Here is a 19,692-nt window from a genome sequence, read left to right on the forward strand (position 1 = left end):
TAAAGGTGTTCTTGGAATACTATGTGAAATGTTGAGTAAATAAGTTCTGACATTTTTTTCTGAGTTTTATTCTGGATATGTGTTTCTGGCTTCATACCTTAGCAGTTTTCTCTTATGACAAGGAGCCAGGTTTTGGTACACTGGAGAAAACTGGTGACTGTAGTTCTTTGACTCATGTGTCTGGCCTTCAAAGAAGCCCATTATGAGCTGCCTGTACTGTTAGTCTTCAGTATCTGATGCATGGTATTTTGAATTCTGGTTAGGTTAGGGCTCAGACCTAGCGGCAAATGCAGCAGGATTCAGTAGGATATTAGTATTCAGTAAGTATTCAAACAACAGTTGAATTTAGGAGTTGTCTGTATGTGGCTTCAGGGTGCATTAACTAAAATTTTGATGCTTTAAGGGTTCACTTGGCTTCTTACTTGCAAGCACAATGGCTTTACTGTCTTAATGAGACACACAGCACACTAAGGCCAGTTCTGAGCATTTCAAATATGACAGCTAAGAATAAGCTCATGCTGAGTAAAAGAAGAAAAAGTGCAAATGTCACCCTGATATTAGTAGGGAAGGAAGTTGTGCTGCTGCCTTCAGATAAGAAGTCGGATTGTTCTTAATAATGGCCATTTCTTGGGGTTTCTTGAGTGCTTCTAAAAATGTAAGCGGGTAAATGACAGTTTATTTAGCAGACTTATGTCTGAGAGCATTTTAGAAGCTTTTTGCGATATAACCAAAAACTATGGGAGGTGGTGGAATTTTGGTAAAGGAGATTTGATAAAGATCTTACATTATATTTTGGTTTTGTCCCCTCCCTTCCACCCCAGTCCCATTGCTAGCAGTTACGAAAGCAATTCCCGTGTGGCATCTCCGTTGGACCCAAATGGACACTTCAATGTAGTCATTAAAGAAGAGCCAGTAGATGACTATGACTACGAGTCAAATATTTGCACACAAGGAATTACTGTGAAACAGGAAGACACAGATGAAGAAACTGATGAATTTTCCAACACTGACGATGATGATCCTGTTGTACAGAAACACCTAATGAGACGCCGTGAAACAGATGGAATTGATGGAGAATTCAGGTCTAGGAAGCGTATGCTAACCACTCCTTCAGGTGTTGCCAAAGCAAAAATGTTAAAACTGGATAGTGGTAAGATGCCTGTGGTCTATTTGGAACCTTGTGCAGTCACAAAGAGCACAGTGAAGATATCTGAGCTGCCACAGACCATGCTTTCTTCTTGCAAGAAGGATAAATCCCCTTTGAGTGCAATCGTAGATTCCTTGCCCGTGTGTTTCGAAAATCACAAAGACTCTTGCTCAGGCGAAGTGACTGTGCCTGAGGAGTTAGTTATGAAGAAAGAGTCTCCTGGGAGTAAAATGTCACAGAAATACTGTTCAGTCGGAGAGGCCCAGTGGACTCTATCCAAATCACCTAATTTTAATCTCAGGGGCTCAGTAAGTTGTGACTTTCCAGATAAAGAGATCTGTGGCAGAAAAAGGCCTGGCATGTTGAAGAGCCCTATGTCCCTCAAAGGCTCTGGTAACAATCAAAGCACTCTATCATCAGTTACAAATAAAAGAGGAAGGCCCCGGAAACTGAAAATTTCCAAGGCTGGTCGACCACCTAAAGGTGTTGGGAAAAATGTAGTAGCAAGCAAGAACACTTCTCTGGGGCCTGGGAGTATCCTTCCAGATGTTAAACCGGACCTTGAAGATGTTGACGGTGTACTTTTTGTGTCCTTTGCATCAAAGGTAAAACCTCATTGTTGTGGAATAAAATTCAAAAACCTTTTAAAGCCTTTGTGCTTACAAGCTGAGGTTATATTTTCTTTTAAACTGAGTTTGGAGTTTTGTGGCCTCTTTCTGAATCTGCTCTTATTTTTGCCCTGTGTTACTCATAATATGGTCTTACTTCTTGCAGCCTAGGAAAAGGTAGAGGGTCTAGAGTTCTGTATAAAAGGATGCATGTTTGTTTATGAAACAGTCTCACACTTTGAATAATTTGGTGATATTTGATGTGGCCTACTTTGCATCTAAGTGTTTTAAGGTATCTTAACTTACTCAAGGCTCTTCGTGTATATAGGAAGCTCTTGATATTAACACTGTTGATAGAACTGGTGGAGAAGAGTCACAGAATCTTCAGGCTCCCCTGTTGACTACAAGTGATCCAGGTACCTTTTTTTTTTTTTTTTTTTTATTTTTGGTGAGTGGCTCTTCCCTGCAAAAAGGGAATTTGTAAAGACACACTGAAAAATTAAGTCCGTTTTTTTGCGTGGCATTTTTTTTAATATGTTTTCTTATTTTTTGAGTAGATTGTCAAGCAAGAATACAAGTACTGGAAAAAGAGTTGATGGAAGAGCTGAAGACCTTGAGGCATAAACAAGTAATACATCCTAGCCTTCAGGAAGGTGAGTGGTCGTGTACATACTGATGCACCTGGTTGATCATTACACTTAGTCATACTCAGCTGATAATTTCCTACTGGCACCAATAACTGTGTATGCCTACATAATACAGCTGGGACCTGGCTTTTCATCTGCACACATTTTTGTTGCAGACTAGAAAATGTGGAGGTGGCAAAAGGTGACTCCTAAATCTCCAACAGGAGAGCAGGAGTCTGCGTGTTGTGTGCCTCTTGCAGAAGTTGCTGAGCCTTCCAACACTGCCTGTTTTGTAATGACCTAAACCTAGTTGAAAGCAGATAGAGTTGGTTTTACTCCTTCATAAAAGTAGGCATTTCCTGGTGAGTAGAAGAGCTAGAGATCCAGCAGTGTTTAACCAAGATTACGTTTACTGTGATTTGAGTCCTTATTTCCTTGTGTCCGTTCATCCTGTTCACTAGCCATGTGAAAGGGCCAAGCGCTACAAATACTTACTCGTAGTTTGTGGTCTTCTGTTTATATACAATGTTATCCTGAGGTAGCTGGAGGAGAGTCCAGGATCCACAGAGTGGAGCTTAATGTTCTCTCTGCTGATGATGTAGAAAGTCATCAGCAGTAGTAATAGTCCTGAGACCAATGACATTAACGTGGCATCAGGTGATGAAATTGTTGATACACATGGAAACATTGTACTTCATACTCCTGACGTTCTGGCCCTGAATGTGTCAAATATGTAACTGTAACACTGTGGGATTGACACTCCAGATACTGATCTGGGCTGTCATAGCAGCTGTTCTGGGCCCTCACAGAGCTTCTGTGGTGAAGAACATTGGATTGTTTTGAATGGTTTATACATGGTGTATGATGAGAGCTAGTGATGTTAAGCCATTTTAGGATTTTATTGTGGACCTCCTAGGTGTTACCTTTACCCAGAAAAAGTATCATAAAATTACAGTGTCTTGGTAACCATGTGATACATGTCAATACATTAAGTATTGACATAATACTTAACTGTTACCATTTGTTCTCCTCTGGCTGCCTGCGGTCATTCCGTGTTGCGCTTGGGCTCATCCTCTTGGGTTTTGTCTTGGGTGTTTTTTACTGCATGATCCTAAATTGAAAAAAATATATTTTGTGCATGTGTGATGTTCTTATTTTTGTTTGAGCGTAAAACAAAGAAGCTTGTTTTTGCAGGTGACAGAAGGGAGTGTAAAGAAAAATAAAATCTCTACTCTTTCCATTTCATTTGAATAGAAAAAAAGAAATGGATGGCATCTTGACATTTGTCAGTTGGCTTGTTTTTATACAAAACATCAGATTGATTTGCTTCTCATTTTCCCTATGTAGATATGAAAATTACATCTCACTAGACTGTCTGTGATAACAATATAACATATTTAATTTTAATATCACAATTTAAATAACCATGGCTGAGATTTGTTTCATGTCAATTGTTTTCAGGCTGCTAGTAATCTGGTCACTGTGTTTCCACTTGTGAACATAAATGTGTTTATGCACAAGGTTTCCACTGTATGTGCAAATACAACTTTGTTTCTTGAGCCTTGTCAAGTCCTACATTCTCAGTTTCAATATGTATACATTTAATGTATTCAGTTCAAACTTGTGGGCAACAGGAGCAACATTTCTAAGTTTCTGTAGCTGAAAATCAAAATAAAAGTTCTCAGCTCACGGCTGTGAGCTGAATTTGATTGACAGTGATTTCTTGAATTCGGTGTAACAATATTTTCTAAAAAGGTGCAATATCAATTTTCCTAGCTTTTACTTTTCTCAGCACTTCTGTATCTGTATTTGTTCTGCCATTGACAGAAATGACTTTTGCTACCAGTTACATCTTTCAGTTTGAGTATATTGGGGTTGTTAATGAAGGAACGCGTTGATGCCACTACAAATGCTTCAGTGCTTTTAACAACACAGATTTTAGGTTTCTTTATAGTCATTTTCCCCTGTTTCAGGACCAAATGAGTCCTAATATCACTGTCTAAACTCATATTTATATCATAACAGTCAAACAAACACACATTCTTCAGAGCTAAAATGTGGTTTGTTGTCTCTTATTGCTGGTTGAAGCTGATGTATGTGTTATATATGTTCTTGCACAAGTTTAACTCAGTACCAAAGGGGATGTGCAAGTACTGCTGGCAGGCTTGATAACTTAGGGATATGAATGTCAGTCAGCTGAGCTGGGTTCAGAGAGTAACTCTAGCCTTCAAAGATGTAAATGGTGTTGACTTACTCAGAAAAGCAGATAAAAGGTTTTATTACGAGATTTATTACAGCACTGGCATGGTGGTTAATAAATTTCTGTGAAAACGTCAGTAGCAATCAAAAAAACTATGAAAAGTAATTCCCATTGTGTAAAATGCTCTTTAATTTATACCTGCTATAAATCCAATGTAAGTAACTGTTATGGCATTAATGCTTTTTTTCAAGTCGCTTAAAATGGTGAGGGAATGCCAGAAAAGCCCATGGTAACTGAATGGTTTATCTTTTAGTGAATAGCTGATTTTCTTTTTACTAACATCTTGCTGCATTGAGACATTTCTTGTTACTTGTTTCTTGTAGTGGGACTGAAGTTGAATTCTGTGGACCCAACAATGAGCATTGACTTGAAATATTTGGGCGTGCAACTTCCTCTTTCCTACTCAAATTACTCTCTGTGGAGCTATCCAGGTACCAACCCCAATTCCCCAGGTAGGTAGAATGTGAATTTGCTGTAATATCTCAAGTGTTGCCTTTTTATTATCAACAAGGAGAGAATGGCTGTTTTTTTCAACTTGGTATCTAAAGAGATTAAAATGATACTAAAAGGACAAAATAGGAGAACTTCCTTAGATCATTTTGTGGTTACTGGGCAAGGAGTCCTGAGTAATTGTGGCTGGATTATTTTGAGGGTTCCTGTTTTGTCATGGATGTCATCCACTCATAGTATCTGTTTTATACTGACCTCTCAAATTCCTTAGAAAAAGTTTAAGCAATCTGAATTTGTCTGATGTTGCTCACATACCAAACAAACAAACAAAAAGTTGTCTTTCACAGAGATGAGTATCAGTATTTTCCAGAAGACCTTGAGATGCCACATGGGCGCTACCCTATAACTTCATGATAATTATTTGTTACAAAAGTTGTGACTGATTGTTCTTTTTGAAACTTGCTTGATATCCGAACAAGTGTATTTCTCACACTGTGACTAGGATTCTCATACTGTTGGTAGAGTGAACTGGATGGACAAAGTATAGCTTATGTGCTTATCTGTCTTCTGCTTAACTATTTATTCCACTGTAATATTTTGATTACTTATGTCTTTCTTAATCTGCTGCTTTTTGGAGCTGGTAGAGGCAGTTGAATTTCAGATTGTTTACACTGCAGGAGGGGAAGATTCAATTCAGAAGACCTCAGTCAGCATAGTGTCCAATGCAGTTATTTCTAGCCTAAGAGTATGTTAAATGGCCACACAGATCACTGTTAGGATTGTTACATCCCATCTTAGCTCCTACAGTTGATGCATAACTTGACAAAGATGTAATTGTTTGCCTTTTTGTGGTTATTTACTGTCCATGTCCCTCATCTGAATTTGACAGAACAGCGAACATTAAATGAAGTTTCTGCAGGTGTTATAAAAGTCATTGGCCCAACTGAGGGGAGACAAGCAAATTACTCTTACTGAGTGAGGCTGTAGTATGAGCTCAAAACCTGCCTCTTCGATTTTAGCCTACTAATTAGTTGTTTGGCCCGTTAGACTTTTGGAGCCAACTGCTTTAGCACATTGCTAAGGAGGCTAAAACTGAAAATAAAGGAAACACTTTTTCTGTGGAATAGCAGATGCTCGGCCATAGAGTAGAACTCTACAGGAAGCTTGGCCTTCTTGTTAAGTATTCTGTTACTTAAAACAAAAAAAAAGTAGAGATCAAGTTGCTTCAAACATATTGATTTTACTACTGTTCACCTGTCCCTGAAAAGGAGTAAGGAGAGTTTGCTAAGACATTGATGCAATTAAACTTGGTTCATAAACTGAGGCTAGCTTTCTTCTTTTTCAGATACTGGATTTCCTTTTGTTTCCAGGACAGGAAAAACAAATGATTTCACAAAAATCAAAGGCTGGCGAGGGAAGCTTCATGGTGCTTCTAAAAATGAAGGTAAAAAAATTAAGAGAGAGATCAATGTACATTTCCAACATGTGGCCATTTTCTTGACCTTCCACAGACCTTGCAATCTGGTATTTGTGTGTGTTTTAATGAGAGAGGTATTTTTTTTATATTGAGACTGTTATGATGAAGGAATGTTTTAGTACTGATTCCATAGTCAGAATGGAGATTAGTAAGGGAAGAGAGAAACGTCGAGTAAAATAAAAACACGTGTTCTGTTTTACACAGTAGGCTTGTGTGAAGATAAAAGCTGTCATAGTTTTGGTTTGGTTTTTGAGTTTTGAGTTCATATGGAAGTACGGTAATTCCGGAGTTCTGTTGCCTCAGGGTCCCTAATGAACCTGAGTAATTTTCATTTATATTGATGTATTTTTAACTCCAGTTAGAGCAGATGGCCCTCACGTATTTGATTATTTTGCCATACCTCAAATGGATTGTTGAAAATTCGTCAATATATTACTTTAGATTAAATATTGATATTGTACATTCTGCACTTCTCTACAGTGCTGTGTTGCACTGTTCCAGATACATTGCGCTGATCAGGTAGGCCAGGTGTTCAGGACAAATAAAGTAAGAGGAGAGTCACAGAAGGCCTGTAGTGTTTTTGTGAGTGAATGCTGTGTGGGGTCTGGCTGAGCTGGAATTCATTTTCTCCACAGCAGCTCTCACAGTGCTGTGCTGTGTACTGGCAGCTGGAAAGCTGAAAAGATCAGTGTTTGGGCTACTGCTGAGCAGTGCTCAGAAAGCACCAAGGCTGCCTCTCAACACTTCCCCTTCAGCAGTAGCCAGTGGGTGGACAAGATCCTGGGAGGGGACATGGAACAGCTGACCCAAACTGACCAAGGGGATATTCCATACTGTATGTCTGCTCAGCAATAAAAGCTTAAGAGAATGGAGAAGAAGAGAGGGCATTTGTTACTTGTGATGTTTGTCTTCTGGAGTAAGTACTACTTGTTCTGAAGCCCTGCTTCCCAAGAGGTGCCTGTACATCACCTGCTAATGGGACACAGAAAATAAATCTTTTATTTCCCTTTGCTTCAATACACAGCCTTTGCTTTTACTTTATTAAATTTCCTTTATATTGACCCATGAGGTTTTTTTGCAGCTTACTTCCAACCCCCCATTCTGCTGAGAAGGTGAGCAATGGAGTGGCTTGGTGGGACCCTGAAGTCCAGCCAAGGCCAGTCCACCACAAATACACGTGTAAGATATCCACAAAAACAGTTGTGCAGGCTGCTGGTTGTGTTTCAGAATAGATTATATTTGTTGTGCCTGTATTATATACAGTTCTCGTAGAAGAGTGCATTTTTTAGAGATGTATTTACATATCCTACTGTGTTTGCTTATTATAAGATTTAACTCCACAAGTTAAAGTGCTTCTCATTTTTTTAGGTGGCAGTTCAGAAGGTTCATTGAAGAATCGCTCAGCGTTCTGTAGTGACAAGCTGGATGAGTACCTGGAAAATGAAGGGAAATTGATGGAAACAAGTATGGGATTTTCTTCTAACACTCCTGCTTCTCCTGTGGTGTATCAGCTTCCCACTAAGAGCACTAGCTATGTTCGAACACTTGACAGTGTTTTAAAGAAGCAGTCCACTGTAATTCCATCAACATCTTACACATTGAAGCCCGTTCCTCCATCATCTACCTCTAGGAAAACAAAGACTCAAACCAGACAGACGTCTGCAAACAGAGTAAGATCTTACAAACCTATTCTGCCTTCACCTTTTCCTGCAAAGCAGAAACAGAACTCATCAGCGTCAGGGGAAAAGTCTGCTAAGTCTGCTAGCAGTTTGAGTAATCAGGCAGATGGTCTTGTGCCGCCAACTGTGGATGAAAATACATTTCCAAAACAGATTAGTTTGCGTCAAGCACCACAGCATCACCAAGCACCTCGTCCACCAGGCTTGTCTAAATCTCAAGTGAAGTTAATGGACTTGGAAGACTGTGCTCTTTGGGATGGGAAACCACGGACCTATATTACAGAAGAGCGAGCAGACATCTCTTTGGCAACACTGCTTACAGCTCAGGTAAATCTGTAGTAGTTTATTTTCTCTACTGTTGCTTTTTTTAATCTGACCACTTATGGATGTTGCATAGAAGTGCAGAAAATAAGACTGAAGCTGCTAAGAATCATGATAAAGCACGAGATTCCTCTGTGGTGTAGTCTTTGCAGTAAAACTTGAGGAGTGCTAACTTAGCAGCATGAGAAAAAACTAATTGTGATTATAGCATATTGATACAAATTAATTTAGGTTAATATAATTGTTATTCAGTAACTGCATTTCCTTGCAATTTTCATTTTAATGTTTTCAGTTGAGCCAACTGCAAGAAAATCCTGGTCATGTAACCTGGTTGTCACATGATAACTTCTGCTCTTTTCACATCCTGCTTATTATCAGGATGGTATTGCTGTCTCCAGTTGCCTCTAAAAATACTTCATATCCAAACTCTGTTTTGTTGGGGTTTTTTTTTTCGTTTTTGTCATGTAGAGGACAAGTTTTTGTACGTTAACAATGTAGCTTGAGGGGTTTTCTAAATGAATGTAGAATAGCCATTTTGCATATGCTTGATATAATTTTCTAAAATGCTCCTCTTACTAAAATATGAAGTTTATACTTCTTTAAAAATTTTTTTAGGCATCTCTTAAGAACAAACCTATCCACAAGATAATAAGACGACGAGCACCTCCTTGCAACAACGATTTCTGCCGACTGGGCTGCATATGTGCCAGTCTGGCACTGGAGAAACGTCAGCCTACCCACTGCCGCAGGCCAGACTGCATGTTTGGGTGTACTTGCCTCAAGAGAAGGGTCTTGCTGGTGAAGGGAGGATCAAAACATAAGAAAATTATGAAAAAGGCTGTTCGTGGAAATCTTGTGCTGTTTGGAACACAAGGACAACAGCAGGATGATGAAGATGTGGAAGAAGAGGGGGATGGGGAAGAAGAGGAGATGAAGCAGAAGGATAGGAAGAAGAGAAAAAGGGTGGAGTACAGTGAGTATTGGTGGAGATTACTTAGAGCAAACCACCAAACTTGGTGGGCATTTTTTATTAGGATGTAGTAGTGATACCATTTCTAAATCCAGCTTGCAGCAAATAACATTTTTATTTTTATTAATTCTTATGTGATCAGCATTTTGGGCACTGTGTAGTTATTTATTGTATCAAATAGTTGGAGTTTCTTCTTGGTAGTTTAAACTGTTGTTCAACTCTCCAAATGTCTTTAAGGACTATGGATATGGGATAATTACTGCTGTCATTGTTGGTAATGTTCACTGCTACAGTGCATTATCTTTACCTGTCAACAAGTCAGTATCTAGACCTGCATTTTCAGTTGCTGTATATAGCTGTAGAGTTCCTTGAAAGTCTAGTCATTTATGGTAATTTCAGATCTGGCCTGAAGTATGCTCAGAAAACCAGATTGGTAGAAGCTGCCCATGAATTTACATTTTTAGTTTCTTCCTAACAATACTTTTAGCAATAGCTAAAACAAAGTATTCTCTGGTGTTCTACTGGAATAAATTAATTCTTCCATATAGCCATACTATATAGGCCTGGGATATTTTTTCAGTATGAAGCATCAGTGGAGGTCACTAATTTTCAGTGGTTTTGCAGATCTTCTGTCACAGTAGAAGTGAGAAATGAGGATTAACATAGAAACATTTCTATTTACATATCTTATTCCTTGTGGACAAATCCCAGTCACTTTTGACTAGAATTTGAGGCAAGAAAAGCAAACAGTATTTTCTGGCAGTTTGGACTAGTGATTGTTGCATGGGTAGACCTCAAACTCAAACAAAAAATTCTGTTACTTCTGTGTTAGATGGTGTTTTATTTGTAAGTAATTCTTGTTTTTTATCTTCTTTTTCAGCTATCTGTGACTCAGAGCCAGAACAACCTGTTAGGAATTGTCCATTGTGGGTGAAAGTGGAAGGTGAAGTAGATCCAGAGCCAATTTATGTCCCAACACCATCTGTTATGGAACCAGTTAAATCTATGGTACTGCCCAACCCAGAGGTCTTGCTTCCTAGTAAGAACAGATCTTCCAGTGGGACAAAACCAGGCAGAGTATACACTCCTAGACCCAATCCAGTGGTAAGAGAAAAAAAGAGATGCATGGGTTTTTTGTACTGAAAATTAAAACAGATACTGCCAAAAGCTTCTGTGCTAGGCAATTTTGAAGAAGTTTGAGGTGAAAGCCTAGGACTGACTGCCTATAGATGTGTTGATAAGCTAGGATGGATTGATAGTATACAGATCTTTATTATGTTCATCTTATGTTGAGAATTTATTGTAGCAGTATGGAGATGGTGGAAGGTGATTATGATTCACTAATAGCCTCATTTAAAGTATAGTACTATATGCTATTTTTGTCAAAATTACTTTTAGTCCTGTGATGTTTGTAAAACTTATTAGCTACATAATGTAGCCTGTCTAAATATGAATTACTTCAGAAAATGTTGATACAGGCACAGAGTATTCAGTGTAGTTCTGGAATATTGTTTTTTGTTCTTTCTTGAGGTTTCACTTCCAGTGTTCTAAGAATCTGGCTTTATGTCTCGCCTCACCTTAGTATCAGACAAAAGCACCAACAGCAGTAGAGGAAAAGCAGCCATAGAGTGGAGTGTAGTTATATCTGCAGAACAAACATACCCAGAGTAGATATTTAGTATATACCAGATAATGTAAAAGAATGCCTGACACTTAGGATTTGTTTCTTCACTTAGAAGAATAGCTGAATGGGTTTGAATTTCAGGGAGCTGGTGGTAGCTCTGTGATGGTACTGGGAATGCAGATCTAGCTTTAAATGCTGGACTTTTCTTTTGACTCTTACTATTGAAGCATTTATGTTGAAGTGTTTTTAGAAAGCAAAGCTTATTTGTGAATCTAATGTGCATCCAGAACAGAGAAAAGAGGGTTTTGTCTCTTTTTTTTTCTTTGAGATTCGAGAAGAGGACAAGGATCCTGTCTACGTGTACTTTGAGAGTTTAATGACTTGTGCAAGGGTGCGAGCCTATGAGCACAGGAGAGAGGATAAAAAGCAGCAGAAAGACAGAAGTGATTCACAGAGTTGTAGTGTGAAGGTAAGATGTCACACTGTAACTAGTGTGTATTATAGAAAAGGGAGAAATATTGAAAATGTTGAATTAATTTTTTCCCCAGAAACTCCCACATGACATGAGGGCTTGACTTGCATTTGGTGGTGGTAGGGCTGTGGAAAGTGGAGCCTAAATCACTTTTCAGTGCTGGTAAACTTACCATGTTACTGTGATACGCATTTTCTTGTTTGGGGAAATTCATGGCTGCCACAAGTGCATTATTATGTAAGGCTTATATGTTCATTTAATGTTCATATTAATAGAGCCCTTCTAAGATGGAGCCTGTAACACTGTCAAACACAGCATGTTTCTATGATTTGGGGTGAACTAGTACATTTTACACTGTGAATTTTAGTGTGGAAGTGAGATGTATAGATGAATATTTTTTTGCATTTGTTTCCTCCAGCAGGAGCATGAACCAGAGCTTCGGTCTCCTGAGAAGGCAACCTATGAGGTAGACAAAGACACTAATAAATCAAGAGGTAAGAGCCGAGTCTGGAGTATAATTCCACTTTTTGGTACTTACACATTTTTGTGGTATTTCTTAAAAAAAAAAGTAGCTACTGATGAAACAGAAGTCTGTTTGCTGGGGGAGTTGTTACAGTTGTTAATAAAAATCTTACAACATGCATACAGTTTCCTTTTTTCTTAGCAGCTGGGGGGAGTCACATGGAGATACAGCAGACTAAATACCCAGTGCTTGCTGCTGCTCTAAGTGTAAAATGGCCAGTGCTGCCAGTAGCTTGTTTAGCAGTAAAATATAAAACTGCACAGCACATTTGTCGTCAAGACATGATTAGATACTTCGAAAGGAATGGAAATGAATGGTTTTGCTTTGTCTGGGTATTTTTTTCTCCCATTTTTTTTTCTTTACTATCACTCTGTAGTTGATGAAGAATTAAATATCCAAGTAATACTGGGAGGATGGGATTCTTATGTTGTTCATATAGAACTGGACGGGACAAAGAAGCGCCTATACTTTATTTGGAATTGTTTGATGTTGAATTTGTTTAGTTCTAGTTGAAAGATTGAAGTTTTTCCATGTTAGAGATACTGGGTTTGAGATTCTAGCTCTTGAAGAAATAGGCTAGACGTCCGTTTCTCTTACAGTCTGAAGTGGCCCAGATCATGCTACAAGCCTTAACTGAGACCTATACTAGAGGCATTGTGTCATCCACTAATGAACCATATCTGCCTTTTTGAGCTGATTTTTTTATTCTTTAATGTATACAACAGCATATGCTACATTTAAGGATGGGAATGGAAAAATAATACAATTAGTTGAAAATGCTGGTGCATTGATAGGTGAAATTAAAATGGCCAGGACACAGGGCTCAACATCCTTACAGTTTTGCAAAAAGGGACGATGTATCTCTAATGACAACAAAAGTCATGCTTCTGTTTACACATCTTCTGCAAAAGACAGTTCTGCTAGCGGCATGTCCCCTCATGCCAGTGTAGGACACAGGTGCTTTTCTGACTCAAAGAGAAAAGTGCCATCACTTGAATAACCAGTGATGCTTTTCTATCATGTTGGTGTGTTTGGAGAACTTTCACCCATGTATTGAAACAACCTATCTTTGTTTAGCTTGTGATGCAATGGGATACATCCGGACGTGGTATGGCTGCAGGGATTGATCCCTGAGAAATAGTTACAATAGTTTTGCAGTGAGTTCTTGCTTGCCTGTGAAGCTCTGCAAGGGGAAATGATGCTTTGAACAGTTCTTTTACTTGCTGTTGGCCTGCAGCTGAGCTGAGCTAAGGGTGGAGGTGTGGGCAGAATGAAATTGTTTGACTATCCAGGTGCTTAAAATGCCATAGTATTGCAGAAACCTATTTCAATTCTTTCTCAGAGAAAAGCTGGTGTTCTTCCTGTAGTGAGGGGGACTCTTTCTCCACCTCCTATGTTCATCACACCACTCAAGGTGAACCAACCAAACTTATCGAGATTATCTCTGACTGCAACTTGGAGGAAGATCACAATAAGATCTTGACCATCTTATCACAGCATACCAGCAGTAACACGCCACAGTGCCTCAAAGTGGGTAGCTTCATTATTGAATTGGCTTCGGAATACAAGGCCCAGGATGAGAACCATCCTTCTGTCTGCTCCTCCAGAGTGAAAATTTCAGTGCCATCCTGCCAGGACAAGGATGAGAAGCCTGAGATCCCTGTCTTGGAGACTCCTGATAGCACAGTGGCGTCATGCAATAACTCAGAAAATGTAAAGGTCATGCGGGCAGACCCAGTGGACAAACTGCGGGAGAAGCTGCATGGGGGCAAAGGCTTGCCTTTTTATGCAGGGGTTTCTCCTGCAGGAAAGCTGGTTGTCTACAAATGCAAAGCTAATACGAGCCCCTCGGGCTTGATTCAGGTGGGTCCCTCTGCCTTTACTGTGGAGATTAGATGCAGTTTCATCCAGAACTCCTAGAAGGGGAGAACACTCTTTAATATGTCTCTTGCCTGTCCAGACAAGAGTTCTTGGTATCTGGTGGCATTCCTCTCCATAAGCTTGTCCCTTTCAAGATTTACTCTATAACAGGAAATCTGATTGGAATCTTGAAATCTGATGATTTAATTTGTCTTTTTGGCAATTTGGGTCTTGTTGACCCAAGTGCTGAATCTCTTTCAAGTTTTTTTTAATTATTTGTAAAACCCTCTGAAGGTGCATTTGATGCATAATGCTTCTAAATGAATGATTGTATGAGTCCACAGAAAGAATATTTTCTGGGGAAGTATACACTGGGACAAAACTTTAAAATGAAAATGTCAACATTAAATTGCTTTTTGCTACAGCTTACTTTTAATTTTCACTAACAGCCTGAATCCTCTTTGTAGAATATATGTTTTTCATCAAGAGACTTCATAATCCTAAATTCAAAGTGTCTTTTCCCTTCAGTTTTATGTTGCTGACATGGTGTTAAGAATTAATAGTAGGAACTTCAAGGTTAGAATGAAGATCTTTTTCCATTGTAGCTATTTGTGGTTATAGTAAAACCACTTAGAGGAAAATCATATGAATTAAAAAATGAGACTTTTCATGACACTTTGCAGATATGACACCCTCAGAAAGAGATGCTGGTGGAGAGAAAAAGATTAGGAGATTTCTTACCTTCAATAAAAGTTGATCAATAAAACTACTGTTTATTTTGTAGTGTTTTAAATGCATTTGGCTTTTAGAAGGTATTATCAAACAAAAGCAAAATGCAACACTACTAAAACTTCCCATTGTCCAGTAGGCATAAAGTCTGACATTCAGCAAGTTGTTCTGGTGTTTTCCTGTGCAGTCCATTACCACTACAACTTGGAATTTGAAGTTAGGGAGCACATCATACCTTAATTACAGTATTAAACAGCAGCGTGGTTAAGGGAAAAAGTTGATGCAGCTTTTAAAAGCTCTTTTAGAGTTTTGTCTCAATGTATATGTCATCAGTATTCTTTCTTTTGTGATGCTAGGTCTTAATTAGGTTTGAGAATTTTATTCAAAATTGTCCTTCAATTAGGGAACCTATTTTTATTCAGGACTACAGCATAGTAGGGGACAGGAAAAACAGGTGCTAGGTTCACTCTTGTCTAATTTCAGTGATTTCACATGTTCCTGGGACTCTCTGGTGTTATGTGAGAGTCTGAGCAGCACTTAAAATCTGTATTACAAAGATAAAAGAAGAGTTGTTTGAAATTTTCCTGGGCAATAAGGAAATTAGGAGTTCCCATTCAGAACTGCAATGGTTTTTTGAGAAGGACATTTAGAAGTCCCACAGAATGAAACACTTCTCCAGAAGTGGTGAATTAGCATTCTTTTCACAAAGTTTCCCTTTTCCCCTTTTTTCAGGTTAATGATAAAAGGTATCCTCAGGCCAAACTGCTTTTGGGACAGATGGGGGCATTACATCCTGCCAATCGGCTAGCAGCTTATATCACAGGCAGGCTGCAGCCCACAGTACTTGATATCGCAGCCCTCAGTACAGTGATCTCCAAGGTAGCACCCAGTGCTAAAACTCCTGCTTCTGGGACACCATCAGTCCAGGGGCCCACAACATCAGCTCCTAAAACTACATCTTCCACCAGCACTACTTCAACCCCCACTGTGACGACTCTGAAAACCCATGTCCCAGCACAGAGAGAGATAGGTAGGTTGGAACTTATTACTGTGTTTTAAATTGCGTGAAGCTGAAGTACAGACTGAGTGTACAGCATTAATGTTGATTTCTGTGCAACAGTGCATGCTGCCTTTGGCTGCATTGCCTACCTAAGATGCCTCTGCAATAAATAACCTCTTCAAAGCAGAAAGTTTTATTTTGACTTCAGAGTAAGATTACAGATGTTGACTATTAGTTCTTTTATCAATGCTACTAGAGCGTATTTTCAAGAGATGAGAGTGGATGGAGACTCTCCAAATATTAACTGGGGTTTTTGTTTGGAGTTCCATTACTATCATTTTTAATTGCTTTTCATCAAACATAGATTAACTTCAAATGAGTAAAGTATCACTAATACGTGGTTCTTTGCTGTTAGATTTTCTGCTGATGTTTCACTCATAATTCTTGTGACCACCAAAGACGTGTGAAGCAGCAGTGAAAGACAAGATGGTCCAAATCTGGATTAGCGAAGCAACAGGTGTGCAGCCAAATAACCACGCCAGCCTCTAATCTCATTGGATTTCACAAGCTAAACAGGGTTGGATTTAGACAGCACCTAGAGTTTAAAAAAACAGAAAACAAACCAGGTTGGAAGATTCATGAGTTACTTTTATATCTGAGTTGGTACTGGTTACCCCAGTGTGGCAAGGGAGGAAGATGCCCCTAACTATTACATTTTGCACAACTTGAAAAAGAGAAATCCAGTACACATCCACATAATCCCACACATTATTTAAAGATCTGAAGAAGCTTTGCAAGGGAAAAGGATGTTACCTGTGTCCTGGAAAAACTTTAATTTCTGATTGATTATTTTTTTTCTTTCTGCCTAAATTTTCATTGCTGTGTAAATGGGTGTGTTGTTTTTCTTGTCCCATAATAAAACTTGTTGTTTTATGTGTTTGTGCAATGTGAAAGAGTTGGCTGTATTTCACTGATGGGTGAAGTCATTGCTGCATATGTGATTTAAGGAAAAAGTACCAGTTCTGGCATAGTCTGGGCTAAAAATGCTGTATACACAAATAAATAACTGCAGTTAAGTTGGTCTTGCTCCATAACCTCTATGCTGTTAAACTCATCTGTAGGCATCTGGGGTGATGTAAATGCAGTATTCTGGAGAATCCCTTGGAGAGAAAGGGATGAGGTAAAGGATCTTCATAACGGGTTAATTTCCATCGGTTAAATTGGTTCCATCCAGTCTTCAGTTGCACTAATGTCAGTGTAACTAGAAGGAGAAACTCTGTATCCTTCCCATCCCTTTCCCCTGTGCCTGTGTAAGATGAATGCAGTAGAAGGGGGATGAAAATCAAGAAGCTGTAAAAAGGGGAAGATGAGAGAAGCTGTTACACAAAGAATTTGGGTTTTAGAAAAAAGTTAGAGCTCATTATTTCGCTTAGATGTTTGTTTTTCCTGCACTGTTAGTTAGGATTATCCATAGTTTCACGATGAAAAACAACCTTTCAAGACCTGATTCTTTTGTGTATCTAGGAAGAAATGCTATAAAAAGCTAAAGCAGTGGAATAAGGCAGAGGTATTTCTAATATATAAGGTATATTCAGGACTGCCGTAAAGGTTTTGATTTAATTACAAGGTACATAGAGAAAGGAGGCTCAAATTCATGTTGAAATTACAGTTGTAGTACCTCATGAAAGGCAAAGGGGAAATCTATTTAAATTTTGACGTGCAAGTTTTTGTTTGCAGCTGTTCGACCCTCACCTGGTGGTGTGTTTGCCCAGTTTGTGCTAAACAAAGCGGGAGCTCTACAGCAGAAGATTCCTGGAGCGAGCACACGCCAGGCTGCCTCAGGGCGACAGTTTCTCAGTATCAAGCCCACACCAATCACGGTTATTGCTCCTGTGGTTCCTTCAGTGCCATCTCCAGCTCTGTGCACAGTCTCTCCTGGGGTCACTGCAGCCACCACCACTTCTCCAGTTACTGTGGAAAGTACCAGTGTAGCAGCATCTACTGTGACCACTCCTAGCCAGACAAAAGCTGCTGAACCTCCCTGCTCTCCTCCTGCAGTTGCAGTCACAGCTGCTCCTGCTACACCTGGAATCAGCACCTGCACTACTCCATCCACCACTCCTACTGTGAACACAACAAAAACAACAGGGATTGTCTCAACAGTAGCAACTACATCATTCCCAAAAACTGTAGTAACACCACCAACTGTTACTTGTGCTGTTGTCACAACATCCACTTCTACAGTTGTACTGACAACAGCTGCGGCAGCTACACCCGTGGTGACCACACTGACTTCCTCTGCTGTCTCTGTTCCAGTGATACTAGCAGGAGTTAATTCAAGTCCTCCACAGAATCCAAAAAGAGGTAATGCTTATTTATTATTGCAGACACTTATTTCTTTAATTCTTCTTTTCATAGCTGTAATACAGTCTGCATCTGGTTTCGATTTAAACATGGACTCACTTGCCTTGCCCCCCTTCCAAAACAGGCTAAGAAATGCCATCTCTTAAGTTGCTTCTTGTATTCCAGCCTGAACTGGTAGAGAAAGGAAAAAATGTAACTGTCTGGTTAGTGACTGCTATGAAGTGAGCTGTAGGCCTCACATCATCCCTTGACCTATAGAAATGTATGGCAGAGTTACAACTGCTAGAATTTCATGGTTGGCAAAGAGTTCAGGAATTAGGTATGCAGTTACTGTCCTGTGTCATGGTTGAAAAATGTCAGTGGAACTACACAGAAAAAACCCAAAACTGTTCTGACCTGGTTGGTTCCATGCATTCTGTGAATAAAAAGAGAAAAATTTGCCTTCAAATAAATTTAAAAGAAATGAAGCTGTTTCCAAAATATTTGCACTTGCATTTATTAAGAATAATGCCTGATTTGTAGGCAGTCTCTTAAACTGATTTTTTTGTAACTTGTTAAAATATTTCAGAAGATGCTGTTCCACAAGCTGCAAGTAAGACTCCCCCAAAGATAGCTCCTGGAACAGACAAACGCGTTGGGCCTCGATTGCTGCTGATTCCAGTGCACCAGACACCTTCTGCTCTGCGACCGCTGAACAACACACAGGTGGCACAGAGGCAGAGGATGGTCCTTCAGCCTCTCAGGAGCCCTGGGGCTGTGAACCTGTTCAGACATCCCAATGGGCAGATCATTCAGCTTGTTCCCCTGCAGCAGGTTCGAACTGCGGGTGCTCAGCCCAGCGTGCAGCCAGTGATGCTCCGCAATCCAGGTACAAAACCCAGGGCTTTTGCGACTGACCAGTGTGTTACTCAGAAATGACCAAAGAGATAAATGTCTCTGGATGCTTTCACCTGCTGAAAGTAATTGAGCAGGGTGGTCTAATTTGGTTCTGTGTGAGTAGTTGAAGAACATACTGTAATTATTCAGATGCAGTGCAACAAATACCATGTGGATATTATTCAGAAAGTGCAGTTAATAGCTAAGTCAACAAAATTTGGGACTTCTGTGCAGCAAGTAGAAGGGCTTGTGTGTGTGTGTGGCAGTGGAGCCATGTCACAACTTACAAGACTCAACCTGGTGATACAAAAACAAACATACTTGTTGGAGATTCTCTTAAAAAGAATGAACTGTTACCCATGTTTTATTGGATGTGCTGCTCTGTTTTTGTTAGGTTTCCAGGTTGGTTAGTGTGTTTACAAAGGATACTCAGATGAAATATTACACTATGATACAAAATTGACAGGTTTTTTCCTCCTTAAGAGTATGAGAAGAAAAATAAATGTGATTTTCAGCTATTTCTCTAGTACACAGTTGAAGACAGGGTTGGAAGAGTTAGAAATTGCAGGTTGGGTATGCTGTTGTACATATTTGTAAATTCTAACCCAAATGTACTTTAAATGCAGGTTTACTCTGTAGCAGAACCTTTTCTTCTGTTCTCCCTGTATCAAAACACATTTCAAAGAGAGGGAGATAGAGCGACATG

The 19,692-nt window shown here is 39.4% G+C and overlaps 1 protein-coding gene across 5 annotated transcripts in view; it reads left to right on the top strand.

Moving 5' to 3' along the window:
• The window catches only part of MGA (MAX dimerization protein MGA), a 59,082-nt gene that overhangs the window by 17,887 nt on the left and 21,503 nt on the right, over positions 1–19,692 (top strand). For 4 of the 5 annotated variants that reach the window (XM_058832617.1, XM_058832592.1, XM_058832609.1 and 1 more), the window contains exons 3-16: positions 822–1,752; positions 2,084–2,171; positions 2,313–2,408; positions 4,965–5,093; positions 6,437–6,535; positions 7,937–8,574; positions 9,184–9,541; positions 10,419–10,642; positions 11,491–11,631; positions 12,053–12,128; positions 13,500–14,020; positions 15,479–15,776; positions 17,484–18,110; positions 18,679–18,978. In XM_058832617.1, the coding sequence (XP_058688600.1) occupies positions 822–1,752; positions 2,084–2,171; positions 2,313–2,408; positions 4,965–5,093; positions 6,437–6,535; positions 7,937–8,574; positions 9,184–9,541; positions 10,419–10,642; positions 11,491–11,631; positions 12,053–12,128; positions 13,500–14,020; positions 15,479–15,776; positions 17,484–18,110; positions 18,679–18,978 (4,526 nt within the window). The remainder of the gene's footprint in view (positions 1–821; positions 1,753–2,083; positions 2,172–2,312; positions 2,409–4,964; positions 5,094–6,436; positions 6,536–7,936; positions 8,575–9,183; positions 9,542–10,418; positions 10,643–11,490; positions 11,632–12,052; positions 12,129–13,499; positions 14,021–15,478; positions 15,777–17,483; positions 18,111–18,678; positions 18,979–19,692) is intronic. The other variant, XM_058832627.1, reaches the window with a different exon arrangement.

This window comes from Poecile atricapillus, chromosome 1 (assembly GCF_030490865.1).
Source record: "Poecile atricapillus isolate bPoeAtr1 chromosome 1, bPoeAtr1.hap1, whole genome shotgun sequence".
In the NCBI taxonomy this organism is placed as follows: domain Eukaryota; kingdom Metazoa; phylum Chordata; class Aves; order Passeriformes; family Paridae; genus Poecile; species Poecile atricapillus.